This window comes from Neodiprion virginianus, chromosome 7, assembly GCF_021901495.1.
Source record: "Neodiprion virginianus isolate iyNeoVirg1 chromosome 7, iyNeoVirg1.1, whole genome shotgun sequence".
NCBI lineage: Eukaryota > Metazoa > Arthropoda > Insecta > Hymenoptera > Diprionidae > Neodiprion > Neodiprion virginianus.
The window spans coordinates 4,829,195-4,854,810 of record NC_060883.1 but is presented as its reverse complement, the minus strand read 5'-3'; the positions used below and the strand labels follow the sequence as shown (position 1 = coordinate 4,854,810).

The following is a 25,616-nucleotide window of genomic DNA, read 5'->3' as shown; positions in this document are numbered from 1 at the left end:
GGACACATCGATTGACTGCATGTGATGTTGACGCTGTGTGACTGAAGGCATGCCTGCTTGATTGAGAGGGCTTGTGATCGCTAATTTTCCCGCCATTTTCTGATAGAACTAAGCAAATCGGAGGAATTTCAGCGAAAATGACTCCTGGTATCAGGAGCGCAGAAAAACCGAGGAGCTCTTCCAAAACAGGGACACATTGATTGACTGCATATGATATTGACGCTGTGTGACTGAAGGCATGCCTGCTTGATTGAGAGGGCATGTGATCGCTAATTTTCCCGCCATTTTCTCTTAGAACTAAGCAAATCGGAGGAATTTCAGCGAAAATGACTCCTGGTATCAGGAGCACAGGAGAACCGAGGAGCTCTTCTAAAAACAGGGACACATTGATTGACTGCATATGATATTGACGCTGTGTGACTGAAGGCATGCCTGCTTGATTGAGAGGGCTTGTGATCGCTAATTTTCCCGCCATTTTCTGATAGAACTAAGCAAATCGGAGGAATTTCAGCGAAAATGACTCCTGGTATCAGGAGCGCAGAAAAACCGAGGAGCTCTTCCAAAACAGGGACACATTGATTGACTGCATATGATATTGACGCTGTGTGACTGAAGGCATGCCTGCTTGATTGAGAGGGCATGTGATCGCTAATTTTCCCGCCATTTTCTCTTAGAACTAAGCAAATCGGAGGAATTTCAGCGAAAATGACTCCTGGTATCAGGAGCACAGGAGAACCGAGGAGCTCTTCTAAAAACAGGGACACATTGATTGACTGCATATGATATTGACGCTGTGTGACTGAAGGCATGCCTGCTTGATTGAGAGGGCATGTGATCGCTAATTTTCCCGCCATTTTCTCTTAGAACTAAGCAAATCAGAGGAATTTCAGCGAAAATGACTCCTGGTATCAGGAGCACAGGAGAACCGAGGAGCTCTTCTAAAAACAGGGACACATTGATTGACTGCATATGATATTGACGCTGTGTGACTGAAGGCATGCCTGCTTGATTGAGAGGGCATGTGATCGCTAATTTTCCCGCCATTTTCTCTTAGAACTAAGCAAATCGGAGAAATTTCAGCAAAAATGACTCCTGGTATCAGGAGCACAGGAGAACCGAGGAGCTCTTCTAAAAACAGGGACACATTGATTGACTGCATATGATATTGACGCTGTGTGACTGAAGGCATGCCTGCTTGATTGAGAGGGCATGTGATCGCTAATTTTCCCGCCATTTTCTCTTAGAACTAAGCAAATCGGAGAAATTTCAGCAAAAATGACTCCTGGTATCAGGAGCGCAGAAAAACCGAGGAGCTCTTCCAAAACAGGGACACATTGATCGACTGCATATGATATTGACGCTGTGTGACTGAAGGCATGCCTGCTTGATTGAGAGGGCATGTGATCGCTAATTTTCCCGCCATTTTCTCTTAGAACTAAGCAAATCGGAGGAATTTCAGCGAAAATGACTCCTGGTATCAGGAGCACAGGAGAACCGAGGAGCTCTTCTAAAAACAGGGACACATTGATTGACTGCATATGATATTGACGCTGTGTGACTGAAGGCATGCTTGCTTGATTGAGAGGGCATGTGATCGCTAATTTTCCCGCCATTTTCTCTTAGAACTAAGCAAATCGGAGAAATTTCAGCAAAAATGACTCCTGGTATCAGGAGCGCAGAAAAACCGAGGAGCTCTTCCAAAACAGGGACACATTGATTGACTGCATATGATATTGACGCTGTGTGACTGAAGGCATGCCTGCTTGATTGAGAGGGCATGTGATCGCTAATTTTCCCGCCATTTTCTCTTAGAACTAAGCAAATCGGAGGAATTTCAGCGAAAATGACTCCTGGTATCAGGAGCACAGGAGAACCAAGGAGCTCTTCCAAAAACAGGGATACATTGATTGATTGATTGACTGCATGTGATGTCGACGCTGTATAACTAAAGGCATGCATGCTCCGGGTATCAGGAGCGCAGAAAAACCGAGGAGCTCTTCTAAAAACAGGGACACATTGATTGACTGCATGTGATGTCGACGCTGTGTGACTGAAGGCATGCCTGCTTGATTGAGAGGGCATGTGATCGCTAATTTTCCCGCCATTTTCTCTTAGAACTAAGCAAATCGGAGAAATTTCAGCAAAAATGACTCCTGGTATCAGGAGCGCAGAAAAACCGAGGAGCTCTTTCAAAACAGGGACACATTGATTGACTGCATATGATATTGACGCTGTGTGACTGAAGGCATGCCTGCTTGATTGAGAGGGCATGTGATCCCTAATTTTCCCGCCATTTTCTCTTAGAACTAAGCAAATCGGAGGAATTTCAGCGAAAATGACTCCTGGTATCAGGAGCACAGGAGAACCGAGGAGCTCTTCTAAAAACAGGGACACATTGATTGACTGCATATGATATTGACGCTGTGTGACTGAAGGCATGCCTGCTTGATTAAGAGGGCATGTGATCGCTAATTTTCCCGCCAATTTCTCTTAGAGCTAAGCGAATCGGAAGAATTTCAGCGAAAATGACTCCTGGTATCAGGAGCACAGGAGAACCAAGGAGCTCTTCCAAAAACAGGGACACATTGATTGATTGATTGACTGCATGTGATGTCGACGCTGTATAACTAAAGGCATGCATGCTCCGGGTATCAGGAGCGCAGAAAAACCGAGGAGCTCTTCTAAAAACAGGGACACATTGATTGACTGCATATGATATTGACGCTGTGTGACTGAAGGCATGCCTGCTTGATTGAGAGGGCATGTGATCGCTAATTTTCCCGCCATTTTCTTATAGAACTAAGCAAATCGGAGGAATTTCAGCGAAAATGACTCCTGGTATCAGGAGCGCAGAAAAACCGAGGAGCTCTTCCTAAACAGGGACACATCGATTGACTGCATATGATATTGACGCTGTGTGACTGAAGGCATGCGTGCATGATTGAGAGGGCATGTGATTCCTTTCTTGTATGGTACTCGTTTTTAGGCTCAAGTGAATCGGAGAAATATCAGTTTGAAACGACACCTCGTATCAGGAATACGTCTCAGCGTAGAAGGTCGATCAAAAACAACGACGGATTGGATTCGAAGAGGTAAGCCTTACTTTCTGAGCAGACAATTCTCGCCTTCAGGTCTCACTAGCCTGACTCTTTCAATACAACGTGATCTCCTGAATGCAGAAAAGGCAGCAAATACAGCGTAGGAGCAACGGCACAAAAATCATGAAAAAATCCATGAGTTTTTTGGCTGAAACGTCTGCTTAAACTTAGGAAGGGCATTAAAAAGAGCGTAGCGCCAACAGGGGAGAAATTCCGAAGGAAAGTTTCCGATTTCAGCTGTAACTCTGGATCCGTTGCTCGTAGCTTACTTGGATTGCACGCAGTCGATTTCGCTGGCAACGAAACGTCGATGTAGTGCATGAACAAATCAATCTCATCAACTTCGCTTATTTCCCCAAAAATCCAAAGGGGTTACCCTTACTTTTTTTTATACGAAAAATGTTACTTCTAAAAAACAATTGTATGATTCTTTAGGACTAATCGAACCCAAAGCAACACAGATATGCAGAAAATATTTTATTTTTCTTTTGTAAACAGTACAAATAAGACCAATAACAACTGAGACTACAAAAAGAATATACGAACAAATTAAGATGCTCATTCTCGTGTCTTTTGCGTCAATATTCTGATCCGCTATTTGCGGTAGATTTTTCCAAAATATTGACGAAATTTCACAATTATCAGCACATACAATGGTACATCAGAAGACGTACATCATCCGATGAACAGGATGATGAATTCAGACAACTCGTCACTCAGAATGCAGCTAAATATGCAAAACTACAAAACGTACAGGCCTTACTGTTTTCTAATCTCAAAGTCAAGTTCATACAATGAATTATACTTTTATTGTTCGCTACAATCAAAACCATTCTTCACTTTCCATCCATTTCTTGACAATTTTTAACAAGTTACAGTGCGTCTCGTTTCTTAATTCTACCATATCTTGTCACATGCTGTCGCAATTTCTATCTAATAACCTTACAACAATATAACGGGTGTTCGTGTTTAAAAAAAAAAAAAATGACGCCCTTGATCTTGAAATCGCCCTAGCAAAGGGCGGCGCGAAATGAGGAGGGGGGCAAACTTCTTGCGTAGCCGCAGGTATCCTAATACCTCGAGTTACCAAATTTTCGCTTATACCTTTTTGAGATTTCATGCGAACTTGACCAACGTCTGACCCCCGGCCGTATCTGACTTTGTTTGAAATTTTCTCCGAACTTTTCAGACATTGGTCGGTTTCGCATGGAATTCCCCCTATGCAAGTCTATAATACATGCATACGCAAAACCCACGCATTACTCGACTATTCTCATTCTGACATATGGTATATTCATACACATACTGCACAGACACTCAATCCTCTCTTAAAAAGCATTGAAATTCCAAAATCAGGTTGTGCTCACTTCACCGGATCCTTGAGCTCTTCGATGATGAAATTGAGGTAGTTCCATCCGTTGTATGCGAAGAGTCCCTGGTAGAAGCTCTGAGCTATCGATGTAACTTCCATCTTCGTATCCTCGAAAGTGAAGTACTCCGTTTTTCCTGTAAAATGAACATTATTATTATTATTATTGTTGTTGTCGTTGTTATTTAGCGCAGCATTTTTACAATGTTTCATCATGCAGAGGACGATCATAAATAAACGTTTCGATAAGAAGTGTCAGCTTGAGCAATAATCTATTTCGATCACACTTCACGCCTTTTTCAATATACAAATAGATAACGTATTATCATGTTTTCATTATCGTTGATTGGTCTTTAGCTGATGTGTTCGGTAATAGTTTTATAATCATTCAGTCGCGTCATGACGTAACTCGACGTCGGTGCCTAAAAGTTGTTTTTTCTTTCTTTTTTTGTTGCGGTTTTTTTTTTGTTTCTTTTTATTCTTGTATACACGACGCTCTTCGGCCTTCAGATTTGTTCAGATTTGAATATTCAACATAACTCGCGTCGATCAATTCTAAATATCGGTAAATTTTATTCGATATTTTATTAACCTCTCATCAAATTATTCGTTATAATCATTAATTTTATCTTTACGATGTATTTTGTTTATTTTTATCATTGCCATGAATATCAAATACCGATGTAAATTTAGCGGGGAAACTTAACCGAATCGGTAGAAGATCGTAACGTTTTAAATACTAATTTTAGTATGTCATGGGTAGTACAGAAACAGTAAAAATGGTAAAAGCAAAAGATTAATTCATAATTGATCGAATTAATTGAACACCAAGTTTCTACAATTGCCTTCTTTATCTTTAGTAATTTTCGGTAACGTAATTCGTATGATATTACAACCCTGAACTTTCAAGCATAGAGTCAAAATATTGATCGTTGAAGAAGTAATAATAATAAAAATTACGTCAAGTATTTTTATAACGATACATACATTTCATAACTATCCGGGAATATCTTAAAGTCGTTTACATCATTAATCACTTTTTGATTATTGTAACGACACGGCAGACCAACAGCTCGTGCTTGACAAGAATTTGATAATGTTTTAAAAAATTCCATATGAATTTATAATAAACATTTATCGAATTCCGTTTGTTGCCGAAAGTTTACAGACAATACTCAGTAAACGATAGGCTTCTACGGTTTTCGGAAAGTCAGTTAATGATCCATGAATCCGGTACCGAATAATAAATTGAGTTGGTAACATTAAAAATAATCACAATTTTCGATCGAATCGATTATTTTTCTTCACAATCGGTTTTTGTTTATCACTCCCATGAACGATGCAATACAATGTCAATTTGTGTGATTAAAGTATCACTTATTACCATTATCTTACCTTCCTAATTACCTGTGTCATACAACAAGTGAAAGATAAATGAATATTTTCACTAAGCTATTAATACTGCATACTGAGATTTACGAAATTTTGGTTTTATGTGCACCGTCTCAAAAAAGTACGAAACAATCGATTAATAGATTCATTTTTGCCGATTCAATCGAGTCGTGTTTCTATTATTTTTGATGATGGATATCAACTCGGCGATTAAGATCGATCCGAGATCCGAGTTGTTACATCAGTCTGTCTAAGACGACGGAGACGAGGAGCTTTGCCATTACGGATCCATTTACGTACGTTACTGATTGGGCCAATTTCACGATTCTTTTCATTCACGAGCAGCGCGTATTATAAGTATATATACATATTTAACCACCTTTTTGATTGGGCAAATTGGTTCGTCCGGCAAGAGGCGCTGACTAAAGAAGAGGTCTCGTCTGCCTGCCCTCGTCTGTCCTACCGGCACTAATAGTTCTGCTTATGAGCGTAGGAGGTCCTTTGACACACTATCGCTAATTGGATTTAAGTATTACAGGGGGAAACGGGATAAGAAATGGCTACGCTGAGAAAAATTTCATTTGTTACAGTGATTAGAAAAATTAAGTGAAACAGGTATCGTTAAAAAAAAAAAACTGTTCGAATATTGTTGGAATAACGAAAAACGAGGTACGCGTAAACATTTTGCGCTATTGTCGATCCTTTTGCGGTAATTGCAACGCAAAATCAGTTTGCGAGGCTTACTCTACTTTTTTAATTAAACAAGGCTTTAACGTCAATTTATTCTTGCACGAGCGTTAAATTTTCGCGACAGTTGCAAGAAAATCTAGCAACAGCGATCGTAATGAGAAAGAATAGCAACGGATACTGGAGTTTCCGGTAACAGGTAGAAAACTAATTTTCATTTTGTACCTAGAAGTATGTTTTTCGATTGTGGTAACAAAATGAAAATAGTCGAGGACTGAGGGATAACCGGAACTAAATATTTCTCTCATTGTAAGAATAATGGTGACGAATGATAAAAAGATTTTTCAGCTATTATACAAACTAGTGTTGTGCGCATTAATCAATGGATGGGCCGCTTTGATTAATCGTTTTTTCGATTCATGGAATAATCGACGATTTCGATTCATCGTTTTTCAGATTATGGCTTTGATTCACATATTTACCGACTTGTACAATTCTTACGACGCAACTGGGATCGATCGATTAATAGAAAAAACGATTAATTGTACCCACCGATTTGTTGAAAAAACAACCAACAAAAATCGCCGATTAATCATTAATCTGAAAAACGATCGATCGAAAAAAAAATCGCACAGCCCTAATACAGACGTCCGAGAAATTGCAGCGACGTAACGGATTTTTTTTTTACCTAATCCGTGGTGAAAGGCGATTCTGATTGCCTGACGCAAGCCGGCCACATGTAAAGTAATAAGTAGAAAAAAAAAAAACATTGCAGCTATAGAAGTCTTAGAAAAGAAATAATTACAAATTTATCAGACGATCGACGTTTGGTGGTTTTTTTTTTGTTTTATTTTTTATTTTTTATTTTTTTAAACCTTTTACAGGCACTGCAATTCAGCCCACGTTAAATTTTCGAACCGTGTGATCAGTCGCTCTTTGTTTGATGTCGAGTACAGACACAACGAACACCGACAATGGAGCGGCTATGATTTTCAAAATGAACGATGAACTCAGCAAAAATGAACCGTCGATTCGCAAAGGTTGGGTTTGCGTGTTGCTGCAGTTGAGTAATAAAAAACTGAACATGGAATTCGACGTGTTAGCAAAAAGGGGTTGCCAATATGATTCGCCAATAAGTCCGAACAACGACTCGCGTCAAGAGGTAATCGTAATAAAATAACTCCTTATTGGATGTTCAGGACGATTCTGTTCGAAGGATATGCTTCGGAGACGATATCAAAAAAATTTTCATTTTATATTTACGCGAGTTTCAAGACCGCTGATAGTTTTGGATCCAAGCTATCATTATTAACGTGGAATCTTAGTTTCATTTGAGCAGAAAATTTTTTATAACAATTAATATAATGACTTAGGCGGGGATTTCAAGTAAAACCCAAATTTATTCAACATAATTAAAATCGAATCTTTTTAATGAATTTTCAATTGTCTTAATAAAAAGACTCCTCAACGGATCACACACTCAGGCATAAAAAAGAATTGACGGTAAAAAAATTTTCGTTCCTGTATCGAGTAACGTTTTCGATTTTCTTATTTATCAATCTATTTGATACATGCGTTGATTTATTCTGTTCAAGCTTCGTTTTTCTTCGATAAAAATAAACAGCTGGAACAAGGATACCTTATATCTCTCTCGTGTTTAATGATAACTCTCACCATTTTTTTTAAACTTTTAGTCGCTTTGTTTTTTTCCCCCGTATTTTATCTGCACGCTTTTCAACAGCTATATCCTTAACGGCTATTCTCAGACCGGTTTCATCTCATTGAGAGTTCAAACGGCTGAGTAATTGTGTCGCAGTCTGTGTCGGCTAATCCTGAACTATTCATTCTGTTCCGGTCTACGCTACGCGCATTGCATCGTTTATCCGTGATATCCTTCACACGCTGCTAAGTCGCGAGTAAAGAAATAAAAACAAGAAAAAAAAAAAGTTTCTCTCGATCAATAAAAACAGTCACCGATGATTTTTTTTTCTTTTTGCCTCCAAAACGCAGCAGCTTACATCGAAATGTAATTATAATTTTTGCAATTTTCATGCATCGTGATCCATCGATCGCTTTACAAAATGTTCTAAAATTACTTGAGATATTATTGAATAATCAAGGTATTAGTGCAGTAAAAATGGGTCTGAATTAAAAATTATTCGGGATATGGCTGCGTTTTTGTGTACAGAGATTTTCGTCCCTCAGGAACTGATATCTGAAATCATTTTTGAGCTGAATAAACGGCGTTTCGAGAAACCAGCAAAATTTGACGCTTCTTGGGGTGGGGGGGTTTCCCCAAAAACTGTCATCGATAGATGAAAAATAACTTGAACATCGTGCAGGGAGGAAAATTCTACACCGAATTATGTCCTCATGTCGGAAACTGAGTCCGATTAACGAATTAAGAACATAGAAATTCTACTTAATGACAGAATCTTGGGAATTACGATGAAATAATTTATTTTTTCCTAATTTATTAATTCGACTCCGTTTCCGACAAAAGAAGACAAAATTCGATGTAGAATTTTCACCTCTACACGACGATCAACTCATTTACACAAAAATGAAACCATATCCCGAATATTCTCAATTCCGACCTATTTCGATCGGACTAGTATGATTCAAATTGCATAGCTTCACGTTAGATTCAAAGTCATTCGATGGCGGAAAAATGGTACAAAGTGACTAATCCGTAAAATTAAAAGCGAGCTAATGAACTGCGGAAGTAAAGTCCTCCTTAATCAGCCGAAAGAATAACACAAGCAGAGTCAATTGACCGGTTATGATTAATTGACTTCCAGCTGACCTCGGGTCAAGAATATAGTACCTATTTTGAGGGTCTAGTTTTTACTGCAAGTTTAAACTATCCCTACAAACTCAGGAGATGCTTCTAATGATAACATTGCCGTTCGGTTCTACAGAAATCTGTTCTACAAATCAAATGTTCTACAGAATATTTTCTACAGACTCGTTTCTGCAGAAATATTTTTCTTGACAAATGAATTTTCGAAATCGAGATTCAGAAAATCAGAAATAATTCTCCATGAATTATTCTACAGGAAAATTGGTCGGCAAAATATTTTTCTACAGAAAAGAATTCGAGATTCGCATATGAAATAATCCTCGATCATTTATTCTACAGAAAAATTGTTCTACAGAAATTTTTATACTGTAGAATAATTAATGAATTCTGCAGAAAAATTGTTCTACAGAAAATTGTTATACAGTAGAATAATTCATGCAGGATTATTTCTGATGTAAATTTCGAATTTTTTTCGGTGGACAAGTGTTCTGTAAAAAAAACTATCTGTAGAACAATTACTCTGTAGAACAATTTTCCTGTAAAATAATTAATGCAGGATTATTTCTGATGTGAATCTCGAATTCTCTTCGGTAGAAAAGTATTCTGTAGAAAAATCTATCTGTAGAAAAATATTATGTAGAACAATTACTCTGTAGAACAATTCTTCTGTAGAATAATTTAAGCAGGATTATTTCTGGTGTGAATCTCGAATTCTTTCCTGTAGAAAAATACTCTGTAGAAAAATGTTTCTGTAAAAAACGAGTATTCAGAACATATTCTGTAAAATACTAGCTCTGTAGAACCGATTTCTGTAGATTCGATCCTCCTCCAATAATAATATATCAACGTCGATTACATGACATTGCACTTTCTAAATTAAGGTGGATACATTCCCAATGTCCTCAACCTCATTTTCGGCCTGTCACACGTCACACTTGACTTCGACGACCATTAATAGATTATTTATCAATTAATTATAAACGCTGTAATATCGCCAATCACTGCCTAGCGTGATTAAACGTACACGCAACTCATACTCGTACCAAATACCGAAATACGTAGATACGTGTTCCGGTATCGAAACACTTTCACGCAATTTCATATCGGCTTGGAATCATTTGACATATCGGATATGTTAAATAATTGTCATCGAAATTTGGAATCATTACCGTTGCACAGCTGCCAGAATCCAGTGACGATAATTATGAACAAGGCCAAGAGCTTCGCGTACGTGAAGATGTCCTGAACTCTCGTTGCCCATTGAACGTCCCAGCAATTTATGAAGGCCAGGACACCTGGAGAAGAAGAAAAAAAAAATATCAATACCTGCACAATCGAACAGATTTTGTTGTTGTAAAATATTAAGTCTGAGACATGGTACTGAGAATATATATTTTGCAATTTCAAAGAATCTTGGATGAATTTTCAAAGATTCTTGATATAATTTGATAGTGGGATTTTCTTTTCGCCCGTGTGAAATGTACGAAGGAAGATTTTAAGTGTGTAGAAACGCTTTTGTTTAATTACACTCTGATAAAATAATCCCTAAAGAAGCAGATGAATAAAAATTTTTAAGACTGCCGAGTTTTTCGGTTCCACATGGTCTCCGAAATATTTATAAGTCTGAAAAAAATGTTGAATTTATTTATTTATTTATTGAAAAATTAGCGCACGTAAACTAATGGTCGGTTTTTGAACTTAGCCACACAAAAAAAAATAAATTTTCTACTAATCCCTCATGAAAATCCGAATGATAATTTCTACACAAGCCTAATACACGCCAAAAAATTTATCAGAATTTTTTCGAAGTTTCTCTTCCTGTCGTTTTTCTTTGTACGCCATATTGGATCGGTCATATTGAATTTTCGAATTTCGAGTTCGGATTCGTAATAAGCGATCCCAAAAGCCAATTTATGCAAAATTTTCAGTAAATCGAACGTAAGGAAAAATGTATGCAACCGTTGTTTCGATGGATTTCAACGTAATTACTCTTCAACCTGTCTTGATGTATTTTCTTAACTTCCGGCACTGAGAACGGTTTCATTCAACGGAATACAAGTCACATTCTGTCCTCCTCATTTTATCTTTAGAGTTTATTTCATTACTATATGATCTGATAGAACAATTCTTTTCACAAAACAAGGTTCTGTTCAATGATTTGTTTTAGTTCTGAAGAGCCCTCCTCCCCTCCCATCAGGGCCGAAGCGTCGATTCGTATATTGTTTCATTTTTTGTTTTTTTCACCCTTAACACCGATAAAACTTCTTACATTCCTTAAACAGTGATACGATATTCACAAATATGGATGAAACAGAACCACTGGGTTCGTAAAACCATCTTGGACGACTGTTATTGTTTATCGTATAAGAAACGAAACGTGTGGTTAAATTTTTCGCTTGTCCATATTCCGGCATCGATTTCGGTCGATAAACTTGAACGCTAATTATTGCTAAATTGCGGTTCTGGTTTTGTCGAATTATTTAACACCCTCCGATGTCTCGAGGCTTGAATTTCGTTTCCAGATGGAGTGACTCGGAATGACTTTTAATGACTTGGAGTGCAGGTTCAGAAGGACTCACTCGTCACAAAGTGCACACCCTCAAGAACCACCAACCCACGCCTCGTTGAAAGCACAATCGATGAAATGCAGTCGAGGTCTTCCTACGTATAGGTATTCCAACGATCTGGACGTTGGGTGTGGATTACACACTGAGAAAAATTTCATTTGTTACAATGACTAGAAAATTTCAGTGAAGCAGGTATCGTTAAAAAAATTTCCGGTAACGGCTAGAAAACTGATTTTCATTTTCTACCCAGAACTATATTTTTCGATTGCGGTAAAAAATGAAATTAGTTAAGAACTGACCGGTAACCGGAAGTAAAAATCTTTTCTCCGCGTAAGGCGGGGCGAAACGGATGATTTAATCCCTTGTAACAGCATATTTAAAATAAAGTCTAGCAGACCTTGCGATGGAAAGAAAGGCGACAGATCGAATCTTGCACAACCTCGTGTTCGTGTCCAGATATCAACGAATGACATTCGTGTCGATTGTAATTCGGAGCAAAGTAGTAATTGCGGCACCTTTCGATCGTCCGTTTAAAGAACGGAGCAAAGGGTGAAAGTCTACTGAATTTTACAACTCGACGTTCACTCACGTACGATATTGATAATCACCCTGAGTTGTAAAAACGATCGGAAATTTTTATTAACCTCCAATTATGTACCGTGTACAATATTGCACGCCTACCTTTCGCTTTTCAACCGATTCGACCTGAATATTTCATACCGTAGGTACTGAAGTCTAATGTTGAGGTTTGCGCAAAATGGTGAGAAAAAAACTCGTAGCGTTAAGTGTCGAAGCTTAAATCCGATTATGAGAATCGAAGAGACTCTATTGGAGCAGCTTTGAAATTAATTATTTTTACAATTAAAAAATATCACACCGAACGTCAATGCTACCAAAATACGTACATAAATTTTTATATTAATAAATTGAAGCGTCTCTTCGTGAAAAATCCTTCAAAAATCGCTTGTTTTCGCCCTCCTGACCGGGTATAACCCTTTAAAAAGGTTGGAAGGTCGTAAGCAGTACAGGACGATTAATCCTCTTCATCTTCTCGCCGTTACACGCGATTCGTGAAAAGTTAAATTCCGTTCTCAGAATTCCAAGATCAGGAAGATACACCAGAGCCAGTCTGCACACTTATTTATTCCAAATGACAGCCGGTTTCTTCGGAAGGAATTTTTATTCACGCTTACGAGCGTATGTTTTATTTTACAGAACAAGCTGAAGTACAAATTTCCCGTTTATGTTGATTTCGTTCGACGAGGCAAGCGGACAACTTGACTGAGTTTGCCAGTCAGCATTGAAAGTTGAATATACCAACGAAAATAACATTTCAGCTGTTATTCCGGTTTTATTATGGAGGCTTGGCGTACAACTTTAATTGATTCTCAAGCGTGATCTCATTGACTTGTTCCACAGCGATTTAACGCCCGGCAGCTAGTGTCAGGATCTTTGAACACCGCGGTATTATCTCTGATCCATCGCATCGTTTGTAAACTGGTTTGCATACCACCAATTCGTTCCTGTCTCTGTGTAACATACCGATGTATAAATTTAAATCGACAACTGTTGTTGTATAATAACTTTTGGTCTGATCATCATCGTCGTTAGGTTAAGAGGGCAAAGATAGAAAATATCTTACTCAGGCTCTTTCAGGTGCGATGGAACATATATTCCGAACCGAAAGTCCGTCTCGATGAGATAAGAATCTAAATCAATCGTAACAAATTTGATGGGATAATTCGTTTTTAATAATAACAATGACACAACGTTGTTGATGGATTGTTGAAACAAACATTTGTGCAACAAATCTCTGGCGGAATTTTTTTTATTCCGTATAAAATGAATTCATCGATTATTTTGAATACCTGTGAATTTTTTTGGAATTTTCGGCGATTTTGAAACAGCCGTGTTCGAGAATTTCAAAAATTTTGATAGATTGATCGAAGGTCCTGAATTTTTGGATAGGTTTTTGTAAACATTACAGTAAAGAATTTTTAGAGACATTGAACGAACAGTTTCATAAATAATAAAGCGTTAGAAAATTTTGGAAAATGGAATTATTCAAAATCGCCGGATATTCTAAAAATTCATAGGTATTCATAAAAATCAATGAATTCATTTTATACGGAATAAAAAAAATGTCACCAGAGATTTGTTGCACAAATTTTTATTCAAACAATTTATCAACAACTTTATTACAATATTATTATTCAAAACGAATTATCTCATCAACTTGCATTGAGAAAAATTTCGTTTGTTACTGTAACTAGAAATATTGAGTAAAACAGGTATCGTTAAAGAAAAAAACTGTTCGAATATCTATCGAATATTATAACGGCTAGAAAACAAATTTTCATTTTCTACCCAGAACTATATTTTGTCGATTGTGGTAAAAAATGAAAATATTCAATGACCGAGCGGTAACCGGAAATAAAAATTTCTCTCAGTGTGGTAATGATTCAATTTTTATAAATTTTCATCCGATCGCGGATTTTTCGATATTCTCACCGAGACTCACTTTTTCGCTCAAGATTTTATTCAAAATGATTTCCACGCATACTTTTACTTCTTCCTGGGCTTACAATTAGATCAATCCCGTTATCCTATCATTCATTAAATGCTAAAAACGTGCTGCTGGTAAACGTCGAGTGAATATAAATAAAAAAAAAAAAAAAAACAACGAGGAAAAAAAATTGTTAACACCTTTTTCGCAATCACGTGCGACGTTATACACCGTAATAATCTGTGGCGAGAGGAAGAAAAAACTCTTGTGTACGGGATACGGCTCACCACAAAACCTGATACGTGTCTCTGGATCTGGTTGAGTATAGTTTGCTGGTATACGTACACATATCTGGCTTCCGCGATAATTTTTTCCGTGCGCTGCTTTTTCTAGACGGTGTAATACTATCCCGTATATTATAGATTGTCCTGGACAAGTTCGCCGAAAGTTTTCGAAGCCTGTCGGTAATTTTTATGCACACGGCAATTGACTCTACTATTTGCAATCTTTTGATAAAAGAGACCTGGAATAAATTTTCCTCTCAATTTTTAAGCCTTAATATTCGCCTCTTCGAAGTGAGAGACTACAGAGAAAAGTTCTTGTTCTTTTAACAAAATCAATTTCTAGACGAATTTTGTCGAATTTTTTTGAGAAGACATGATATTTTTGTACTGAGATATCAGAATTAGTCAAATAATTACTTCGAACGAATTTTAATGAACATGGTATACCTATTGGATAAGAAATCTAGATTTCGATTTGTTGAACGATGTGAAATATTATTGTTTCGTGAACAAAATAGGCGGAATCAATTTTTAATTGAAAAAAATATACTTCTTAATACGAAATATGAAATTTAATTTGGACGATTTAACGAAATGATACTTTTTTCATGATATCATCAAAATATTGTATATCCTCGGTTAGATTCAACTGAATCGCTTCATACATTCACTAAATCTATTCGGTGGATAAAGATTCGTCAAATTTACGAAATCGATTAACGCCATCGAATAATACGTTACATCGTAGGTCTAAAAAATATTTTGTTGAGGTGGAAAAATACTTTCTGTGACGCGTTAAAAATCCTTTTTCGCAAGAGAAGTAAGATTAGCAGTTATTAGGAGGAGTTCCAGGCATCGGTCAAGTATAATCGGCAGAACTAAATCATTCGTGGTCCGATACAATTGAATCAGCCAGTCGATTCGCAATCGCATATTTCTTCGTCCTTGTTTGATGCAGCGCTTAATTCGTGCAGCGTAAATTACAATCAAACGATAATTTTTTCAGGTACAACAATAAAACAATCACTTTTCAAACTTTACAAAATGATTTCACTGCGCGGATCTGATTTCGCAATCGCAACAGAATCTATGGTATTGTGATGCCAAACCTTTTCTTGGACGTTACTAAACCATTTTGTTTTCTGCGCACTACAAAATCAACAAAACTTTTTAGTCACGTGAAAATAACGTTTGGTCTGGTGTATATTAACCCTAAGACTTCGTTTCCAGGATCAAATTCTGGTCAAAACGACTACATTTATTTCTGAGTGTGACATTGTTATTTTTATTCACCAGATTGCTAAACCTTTACCACAAATGAGAGATAGAAACGTGCGGCAAACTTGACGATCTGTTACTTCCATGAACCGGTCGATCCTTGGAAATCCCAAGATTGTTTTTCTTGGCGGATTGCAAAATTATTGTCGAAAAATAATAATTGCTCTTCTACCTCTAGCATAGTTTACAAGCGGAATATTATTTTGAAAACAGTTCGACCAACACGCAAAAAATCGTAACAACTACTCTTTCTACATATCGGTGAGTTGAAGAGGATTCAATTTTGCAGTTTCGTTATCGCAATGCTGGAATATTCTGTGAGAATAGTATGGAAGTTTTTATTGACCGCATTACGTTTGCAGCATTTCGTTTGAAGTTTATCAAACCGGAAAAAAACTTGGTATTTCCCATTCTTTCACTCATACGCCACAAAATGACTACGATTCAATTGATAGCGAAATAAATTTATCTGTTTGGCCAAGAGTTTTGCACGCGTTATTCTGGTTATTGCTATAATAGGATGGTTAATTTTTTTATCAACAATTTTTTAGTTTTTAAGTTGCCATTCGCAAAATTTGTGACAAATACTGAAGAAAATTAAATTGTCGTAAAACCTGGACGGAGTAGGAAAACATTTATACAAATTTAAACAAAAACTGTTATCCAAATTTCACCGAGACGATCAATCTTTCGAATAAAATACGAGAACAGCCAACTGCGGAATTGTTAGACGCAAAAATATTTATTGCTATAAACTTCGGTGATGCAACTTGGGATAGTTTTTCAAACAGTAAAAAATGTACCCTGTAATATTTTTTGTATGAGACACGCGAAAATGTTGAAGATGGTTGGATTAGACGATGGCCACGATAATCAGCGATTCATTATAAACTGAAATTGGAAATTCTGCGATGGTCTGATTAACGATTGATTAATCGATCGTGTAACTGGTTGCAATGGCCTTCATCTGCAAGGATCCTGTAAGAATGCTGCCTGAATTCGGTCAACATTTCTGACGTCCTAATTTGCCGAAGCGAGAGAGAAGTGAAGATTAAAAAAGCGATATTCACGGTTCTACGAATATCAAACGGACTTCTTGACCATGATTATTGTTTCACGAGTAAACAATATTGCGTACAAACTTTGTACGTTATATCTCACACGACATTCTCATGTGAAGCAACAATTGACCGTTTCGAAATAGTATCAGGGCCGTTGAACGTGACGCGTTAGTAATATTGTTATACGTATAGGTATAATTTCATACTCGGAGCGTTTTGACCACTCGGTAAGATTTCTTTGAAGAAAAGTGGTTCACGTTAGTCACGACGTTCTCTTTTCATCAGATTTCATTGTTAAGATAAAAATTTATCCAGCCAGGGGAAATACGTCCGAGTTTGAGCAATCGGTTTGTGAAATATGTCGCGAATGAAGTTGATTGCTCAATACAAACTACTTCAGAATTTTCTCATTGTTTTGAGAGTTCCATTTTCGAAAATATTAATTATTGAAAAATGGAGGAAAAATCGAACATTTTGGATACGTTTTTGTACAAACGTTTAACATCACACTTAAGAAGTTTCCGAGGAATTGAACGAATAGTTTCGTAAATACAGTCTTCAAAAATTTTCGAAAACGGAAATTTCAAGACAATGACAAAATTCTTTAAAAATTCACGCGTATTCAGAAAAATCAACGAATTCATATCGCATGACAAAATAAAAACATTCCCCAGGAATTTGTTAAACAATGTTCAGCTCAAACAATTAATTATTATTATTGAAATTTAATTTTCTTATCATCTTCATAGCGGCTTATTTTTCTTCCGATTCATATCTTATCGTAAAGTATTCAATACCGTTTGTTTACTTTTCCATCAGTTTTCAGTCAAAGACCGCATTCCACACATAACTAGAAATTTCTCTCGCTGTCCGGAAGATATTTCGTTTATCACAGTTTGCCGATTCGTTGCGTCCGTTTGTTAGAAGAAATTTCGAGTTGCCGATGGAGGGCCTCGAGTCTCGGACGGAGGAATTCGCCAGACGGTCAACTAGCCTGCGATCATTATTGACGGCAATCTTGGCACGAGTGTAATCTAAAGTAATTTAATAATCTGAGAGAAGACGAGCGTCTCCTCTGCAGGGAGTCGCCGAGCATTGAGCGTGAAAAGGAGGAAGGCCAGAGTTAGGAGGGCCGGAGGAACAACGAGGATGCGAAACACCGTCTCGCGAGATTCTCATTGTTGTTGCGTCAGACGATCTTTTGTCGTGGCGATCTTTTTCGCAGAAGAACCTAAGCGTCAGACTGGGAAGCCTTACGCCAAGGCTATCAAGGCCAAATATGATTGCTCGTAAATGGACAGCCTGCCGGACGTCATTGATTCCACCGTGTCAATAATCTGATCAGTAAATGGGAACGAGTTGAATTTTTTCAAGAAAATTGCCGCGCCGGTTCTTTCATTCGTTTAATGGTTAACCCTTGGATTGACCGTTTCTTTGGTTCGCAGCTTTTTATTTATTAAACTACATTTTTGGTTCCAAATGGTCCCTGAAATATTTCCAAGACTAAAAAAAAAAAATTGATGAAATTTATTTATTTATACATTGCAAAAGTAGCACACCTGAACAAATGGTCGAAATTCCTACTTTTCCACGAAAAAAAGGACTTTCTGCAAATCTATCGTGATAATCCGAAGGTCAGTTTTGACACAAACTTGATAAACGACGAAAAATTTTACTGAATTTTTTCAAAATATTTCTACTTGTTTTTGTTTGTCCGCCATATTGGATACGCTATTTCAAATTTTCGAATTTTCGAGTTCAGATTCGTAATCAGTGACCCCGAAAACCGTATAATATTAAGTTTTATCAAAATCACATAACTTTTTGAATTTACATCCGCCATACTGGATCCGCCATTTTGAATTTTCGAATTTTGAGTTAAGATTCGTAATCGGTGACTCCAAGAACCCATGTATGCAAAATTTCAAGACAATCGCATGTCAGGAAAAATATGTGCAAGAAAAGGTTAATGGGGTGGATCAATTCGCGTGTGAATAAGAAAATTCGAAGATCTTCAAAAAAGAGCTACGTAATTACACCAAGTCAGAGTCACGTGACTACGGAGTAATACTGCACAAGTTCAGGACAGATGTGATTGCCCAACTGTTTCAAGCAAACAAGTATTTGAACAAGTGTTCCTTGTAGTAGTCTTCTTTTCTTACGACCAATCTTTCTGGTGAATGGCGGATTTTCTACCAAACACACTTGAAAGTCATTGGAAGAAACCTGGCACAATTGTGAACAAAAGACAGAATCTAAAAGCGAGGAATCTTCTCTTCCGATTACATTATCGTGGCTCGATAATCATTCATTTAATTTTGAATCGTCAGTGTCCTCGATCAGTCCATACCACAAACACTTGGTTCAAACCAATGACACTGTCAACGTGTTTTCTCGTTAAGAATCAACCATATTCTGCATTAGGACACTGTACGGATCGGAATTCAATTGATCTTGTCGAAAACTCAATCGACCTGAATAGCGAAATAGATTTCAATTGTCCTAAAACGGTAACCGGTTTGCAGACGTTCAGTGTTTGCCAAGACTCTGATCCACAACGAACTTGTTTTCCACATTGGAAAAGATAACGTACGTTTATCGTCACTCTGGTCCTGTTTCCGAAACGGCAGAGGATATTCCTTACTCAATTCTACGAAGCTTCGAAATCTTTACACTGGTATCTCCAACGTCAATCATACAATTTGCCGAAGGATGTCTTCCTTTACAGCTTTCCATAAAGCAGTACACCGTAAACTTATTCTCGAATTATTTTTGGCACCAAATTGACTCCACTAGGATTTTGATCTATAGAAAATCCGCATATATCAGTTCATTCTTAATCGTGCGCAATCTCTTAGTGCAGAATATCAGGTCACAGACAGTAAGTCGACATGAAATCATCAAGACACAGTCGAACGAAGGTTAAAGGTCTGAGTATCTGACATTCGTTTCCAATAGTGACGTTCATGATTTGATCAAGTTCGATTTCTTCGGACTTTCGTACTGATCGAGCTACGATGACGACTACACGCAGTGTGTTCTTTTACCCTCACTGCTCTTTCCATTTGACCATTTTAGGGAACATTCGATGGCAAACACTCACTGCTCGATATCTTGCTTCCAGCAGTGGTCACGCAGGTTTAGCTGAACCTGACCAGGCAGACTTCGATTGCTGAAAGCCTCTTTCGATGGTGGTTTTTCTTTCTTGGCTCGATGCCAAGGCGGAAAACCAACGAGTGAGCTAACCCAAAGTCCACGGCTGTATCGACCACCAGGTTGCTAACAACCAGACGACTATGGACTTACCAAAGGAAGTGATTAGCGGTCTAATTTCTCCGGAGAGTAGCTAACGTCGATCTTTTGTCTCGCCGTTGCTCTGTGGTAAGCTTTCAAACGCAGAATGTATAGGCAATGTTTGTGATTCGTCAAGTATTTCCTTGGCACAGTTTTCTTGGTTCGTTCTTTTGACGTTGCAGTGAAAACCGTTCCACATTCTACCATCACGAAGGTGTCTTTTCACTGGATAAAAAGTACGCAGGAATATTTTCCAACACACACGGTTTAATCCAAAAGAAATGGAGGCTGTTTTGGAAAATATCGAGGCACTGTATTTCTGAGAACATCTTTTCAATATCGGTGATAAAGAACGAGTGATTGAAAATGCTACTGGACCGTAAGTAGGGTGAAAAAAAAAACAACCACGATGTAGCGAAGTCATTGTAAAGTACTCGATTTCGACCATGTAACCGGTATTCGCAGTCCATTCTTACGTTCAAGACGAGCTTGAGTCAGCTTAAAAGTCAGTCGATAGGCTGAGACCTTCTTTGAAGACTGCTTAAAGATGAGAAGCGCTTGAAAAACGATCAATTTGTTAATCTCTTTACTTCAGAAAGCACTTACCCGCTACTCACATCGAGTCCATGCGCTGATTTACGAATTTCAAATCCTAAAGTAGTTCTACCGACTTCTCAACAGGGAATATATAACATTATACATTACTGACTTGAATGAACGTTATAAAAATAATATTGTCCAATTTTAAAATTTGATATCAGTGGTCAAGAATTGGAACGTTCACCTTAGGAATGAGGTCCAAACTCATGCAAGTAGTCCGAGTTCAATGATCGTCTGGAGCTTGTACTAATCTAGAGTGAACTTGACATTAGATTACATATTGTCGGGAACAAGGAGACCATTGCATCACGTACTACGTCACGGTCACCACGCAGCGAGGCAAGGTGTAAAGTGTGACGTAGTGACTTGAGACTGGTGGAAAATGTCGATAAATCTTCGAAGCAGAGATACGCAAGGAGTTATTTAAAGACCAGATCAATACTAAAGGGAACGTAACGAAGCAAGAACCTCAGCAAGGTAGTTCAGTAGCGAACAGTGAACCCATGTCAGAGGTTGGAGCCTCACAGGATCAAACAAGACTGCTGGAATGAAACCCGAGCTCTATTCGCCGACGGAATCGAAGATGACGCGGAAATTGCGGTGTGTACGAAATGTGGCGCGGATGAAATCAACACCGAGGTTCGAAACTGGTCGTAGATACTTACAGATGCAGCACACTGCGAGCAGGCGAGCTGCATCGGCCGGTGCATCACAGTCCGGAAATATGGGCTTCAGGACGTAAGTGCTGAAGGTCAGGGCCACTATAGCCTGGCTGCAAGGCCTGACGATCATGCACTCGATCCAGAGTCTAACGAAGGCCAAGAACGGGCCAAAAGTCTGCATGATGTAGGCGTAATCGGCACCGGATTTTTTTATCATACATCCCAGCTCAGCGTAGCAATAAGCGCCAACCTGAAAATTCGTGACGCTTTATCAATCCTCCGTATCCACAGGTCATGGCGCATAACTCGTGTAGTTAAACGAAAGTTATTGGTAGGTAGCTAAAAGCGGCTATCGAGCAATTGATAAGTGGACGAGACTCGTAATCGGATGTTTAACCAGCCTGCACTTGTATCGTTTGGTCTGATTCAATTTCAAGACTGTATGATCTTATCCCACCGTAAAATCATTATACGATATTCGTATCTGGCTGATTCGACAAGACATTGTTATCCGAAGTTTCGACAATATTGCTTCGTACATTGCAACCATTTGTACAACATGAAATACTCGTTTCCTAACCAGTCTGATGTTCGTAGTGATGATCATGGAACTATTTTATCTGCACTATTCGCGTTCGAAGGTTCACGAAAGCATATTTGTAGCCAAATACACCCACCATGGAGAAAAGACCGGAAGCAGTCCAGACTAGTAAACTTGCGTTCACGCTTCCAGTGTATTTGAGCACTCCAGCTGGACTGACGAAGATGCCGGAGCCAATGATCGATCCAACGATCACGGTGACTCCGTTCAGGAGAGACATCTTCGCCTCGAGCTTGATCTCGTCGCCACCTCCGTCGGCGGAAGTGGGAACGGGATCGTAGGGTCCCTTTTCCCCATCCTTGATGCTTCCCGGTCTCGACATTCCTGGAACAATTGAATGTAGAGAGACGGGTGAGACAACGCTTAATACAAGTTTAAAGTGTAGTTAAGGGGTTGCATACACCTGGGCAGGTCAAGAGAATCGATTTTTTAAAAAGGTGCCCATTCGAAAGTAATATCCTTTGAGTGTATACCCTGGAAATTTCATAAAGATTTCGCAGTGATGACGAAGTTACAGCGTTTTGTAACCGACCGGGTGAGCAGCGAAAAGGGCATCAAAAGAAGGAAGGATCAGGTTGATACAGCAAAGAAAAGATCTAATGGAAGCGTCGACATCTCAGGAAGATCCGTCGTATGGCCCAGGAATCGACGATTTCATGTGAGTTTGAAATAAACCAGTTATCTTATTGTCAGTGTAAACTCTACTCAAAACTGTAAACGCGTTTTTCTTGAAACAGTGTTTTCAAAATCGGTACCAGAAATATCTCCGCCACTACTGGACCGATCGGGATCTAGTTTTGCACAGTTACGTTTCACGCAATAATCTAGTAGTTATCGAGCAGTTTTTTCGATACCTGGCAAAGTTTTTTTTTTTCTTTTTCATCACAAGTAATGAACAATTTCGAGGCGAAAAATCGCCTATTTTATCCCAGAGACTGCTATGGTCGGAAAAAATTCAACTTTGAAATTCCGACTCGACAGGTACTAGTTTTATCTATCTGCTTTAAGAAAAATTTTTTGTTCCCTTCTTCAGATCAAAAACGGCAGAGGCACGTCTGGTACCGCAAACGCTATCGACAAAAACACGTCCCAGGAAAACGGCAGTAATTTTTTATACCGTTTGAAATTTTTGAACCAAATTTTCACACGACATAGATAAAATGTCATAGTTTAAAAGATACGTGATGATTGTTCAATAAACTTCAGTTTTGTATACGAAATAAATTCTTAAACATAACCCTAGTTTCAGTCGTCTCAGGTACATGTAACGCCTAAAGTCAGAGTGTGTTTGACGTAATTCGGTGATCGCTTAGGAGCTTTTAACGAACGTCTCCATGTGTGGCGTTTCAAAAGCGACGCGTAGAGAGATATAACATCCCGGCAGTTGAATAGAAGATAATCAATTACCATCAGAGTCATCGCTCTCGCATTGTGTACACTATTCACGCTACGAGAAGTTAGTCAAGCACTTCAGCCTCCAACAACGATTCTGTATCCAATTATCACCCGACTCGCAGAATGGCGTGATAATCCGCTCGCTTCTGGGATTGATCGCCCAAGAGCCTCTAAAGTCAGTGTCATTAGTGGGCGTTGGATATTCAATAATACTGAAAACGGTGTCGATGTATCGAAAGTGACTGCAGGCATGTTAACACATCTGTGACATTTACATACTTGTTTAACTTGATCTTTAGGTCCTTGGATATGCAAATCAACGATGTTTCTGAATAGATAAAAGAGTAGCAACGAAAGTTTTTCGATTTCGCTTGCATTCGTTTTTAAGGTGGTTTACAAAATTCGATTATTGACGATAACTCGAGTAGGCTTCAACCACTTTTTAAAATGAGCTAATAGCCAGATCTGTCATTAATTTGCAACAAGTACACAATCGCGAAACGAGTATTAAAACATGTCTGGAACCATATTCTTATGCTTTTTTTTTTTGGAAACAATGATTGAAGATCATTTTTACAACAAGTAAATCAGAGACTCTGGTGCTTGGATAATTTTCAAGAAAAGAGCCGTGAAAATAGACACTTTGCTATTCGTTATTTGACTGCGTGAGTGCTGCCCAGCGTTTCTGGATTTGCTTTGCAGTATCAGGGTGCTGAATAATGGATCCCCTGCCTAGCGAAGGTCTTCGTATCTCGGAAGAAAAGGGATGGAGCGTTTATACGTGAGATAAAACAAGTAACATCAATTTATCTCGAAGTTGATAAAATGAAAGCAATCTCGGGAACAGCGTCTGAATAACAGCTTCGACTTCTATCGACCCAGCTCTCGCTTCTTCGCTCTTTAATCCGTTTTCGTCTGCTTTTCAATGCCAGCTTTTAACAACGAGGTAAAAAAGAAGATCACCTATCCTCGTATATAATTTTATATTTTTCCTAACTGGTACCTTTGCGGTAGAATTTCTTCTGGTGACCATGTTGAAAATTTCGAAAATGGTACGTTTTCCAATGCTTGATTCAGTTGGAGGGATAACAAATCGTGAATTTCGCAGAACTTGTTACAGGCATGGTTATGATTTAAGCCCTCATGTTTGTCACGATAAAGATTTACGATTTCAGGAGCTTTGCATCTCTGCGAGCACAAAAATGCTCCTAAGGTAAGAAGAAATGTTAAGATAAAGGAACTATAACATTATTTTTCAACAATTTTATTCTCTCCGTCTGCACAGTATCGGAGTTTTCGACGTCACATGATTCTCAAGAGAATCTTCAATTAATTTCAAGGTAGGCGTCCTGTTTCTCGATTCCATGAAAGAATAAATTGGACGCCAAAGTGACTCGCGGTGAGATTACAAGAAGAAGCTTGATTGGAACACAAAATACCCTGCAATGAGCCCTCGAGCTTTGCTATTTGGACAAACTAATTCATTAGGTACCGATTTAGTTCGGTATCGTATAGATCCGAGGATTTTTCTGACTCTCCTTTCTTTTCTTATACGTTACGGAAAACGAGCTGCTACGTTTCCGTTTCGTTTTCAAGAAAGTCCCATGTAGCTGAAATAAAATACTTTTTGCAGACCTCTGTAATCAAAAGTTGTTTTCACTGCTCATATTTTGACAAAAATGAGGACGAAGTATTTGCAAGGAATCGAATGAAACGCTGTTTAACGGCTCTTTAATGTTCCTAAATATGAACTTCGCATGCCGTCGCAATCTTGCAATTAGCACTCTGAAGCTTTCATTAGACTCCGCTGCAACAATCAGACATTCGTTGCTAATTTGTTCGTCAACATTATGAACACGTTGTAGAGATGATAATTTCAACCGTCAGTGACTCGGCGTAAACTGGTCATTACACTCTTATCACTGTATGGTGATAGAGATAACAAAAGTTGGGTAACAACAATTGTGACCCATTGGAAAACGGAAATTTCAAAACATTGAGAAAATTCTTGAAAAATTC

The 25,616-nt window shown here is 38.2% G+C and overlaps 1 protein-coding gene across 3 annotated transcripts in view; it reads right to left on the bottom strand.

Annotated features, from left to right (window-relative positions):
• Nucleotides 1-25,616, bottom strand: part of LOC124308637 (Y+L amino acid transporter 2) — a 39,645-nt gene that overhangs the window by 8,782 nt on the left and 5,247 nt on the right. For all 3 annotated transcript variants that reach the window (XM_046771512.1, XM_046771509.1, XM_046771510.1), the window contains exons 2-5: nt 22,279-22,526; nt 21,605-21,851; nt 10,519-10,644; nt 4,466-4,604 (exon numbers count right to left, since the gene is read on the bottom strand). In XM_046771512.1, the coding sequence (XP_046627468.1) occupies nt 4,466-4,604; nt 10,519-10,644; nt 21,605-21,851; nt 22,279-22,524 (758 nt within the window). In that variant the 5' untranslated portion in view covers nt 22,525-22,526. The remainder of the gene's footprint in view (nt 1-4,465; nt 4,605-10,518; nt 10,645-21,604; nt 21,852-22,278; nt 22,527-25,616) is intronic.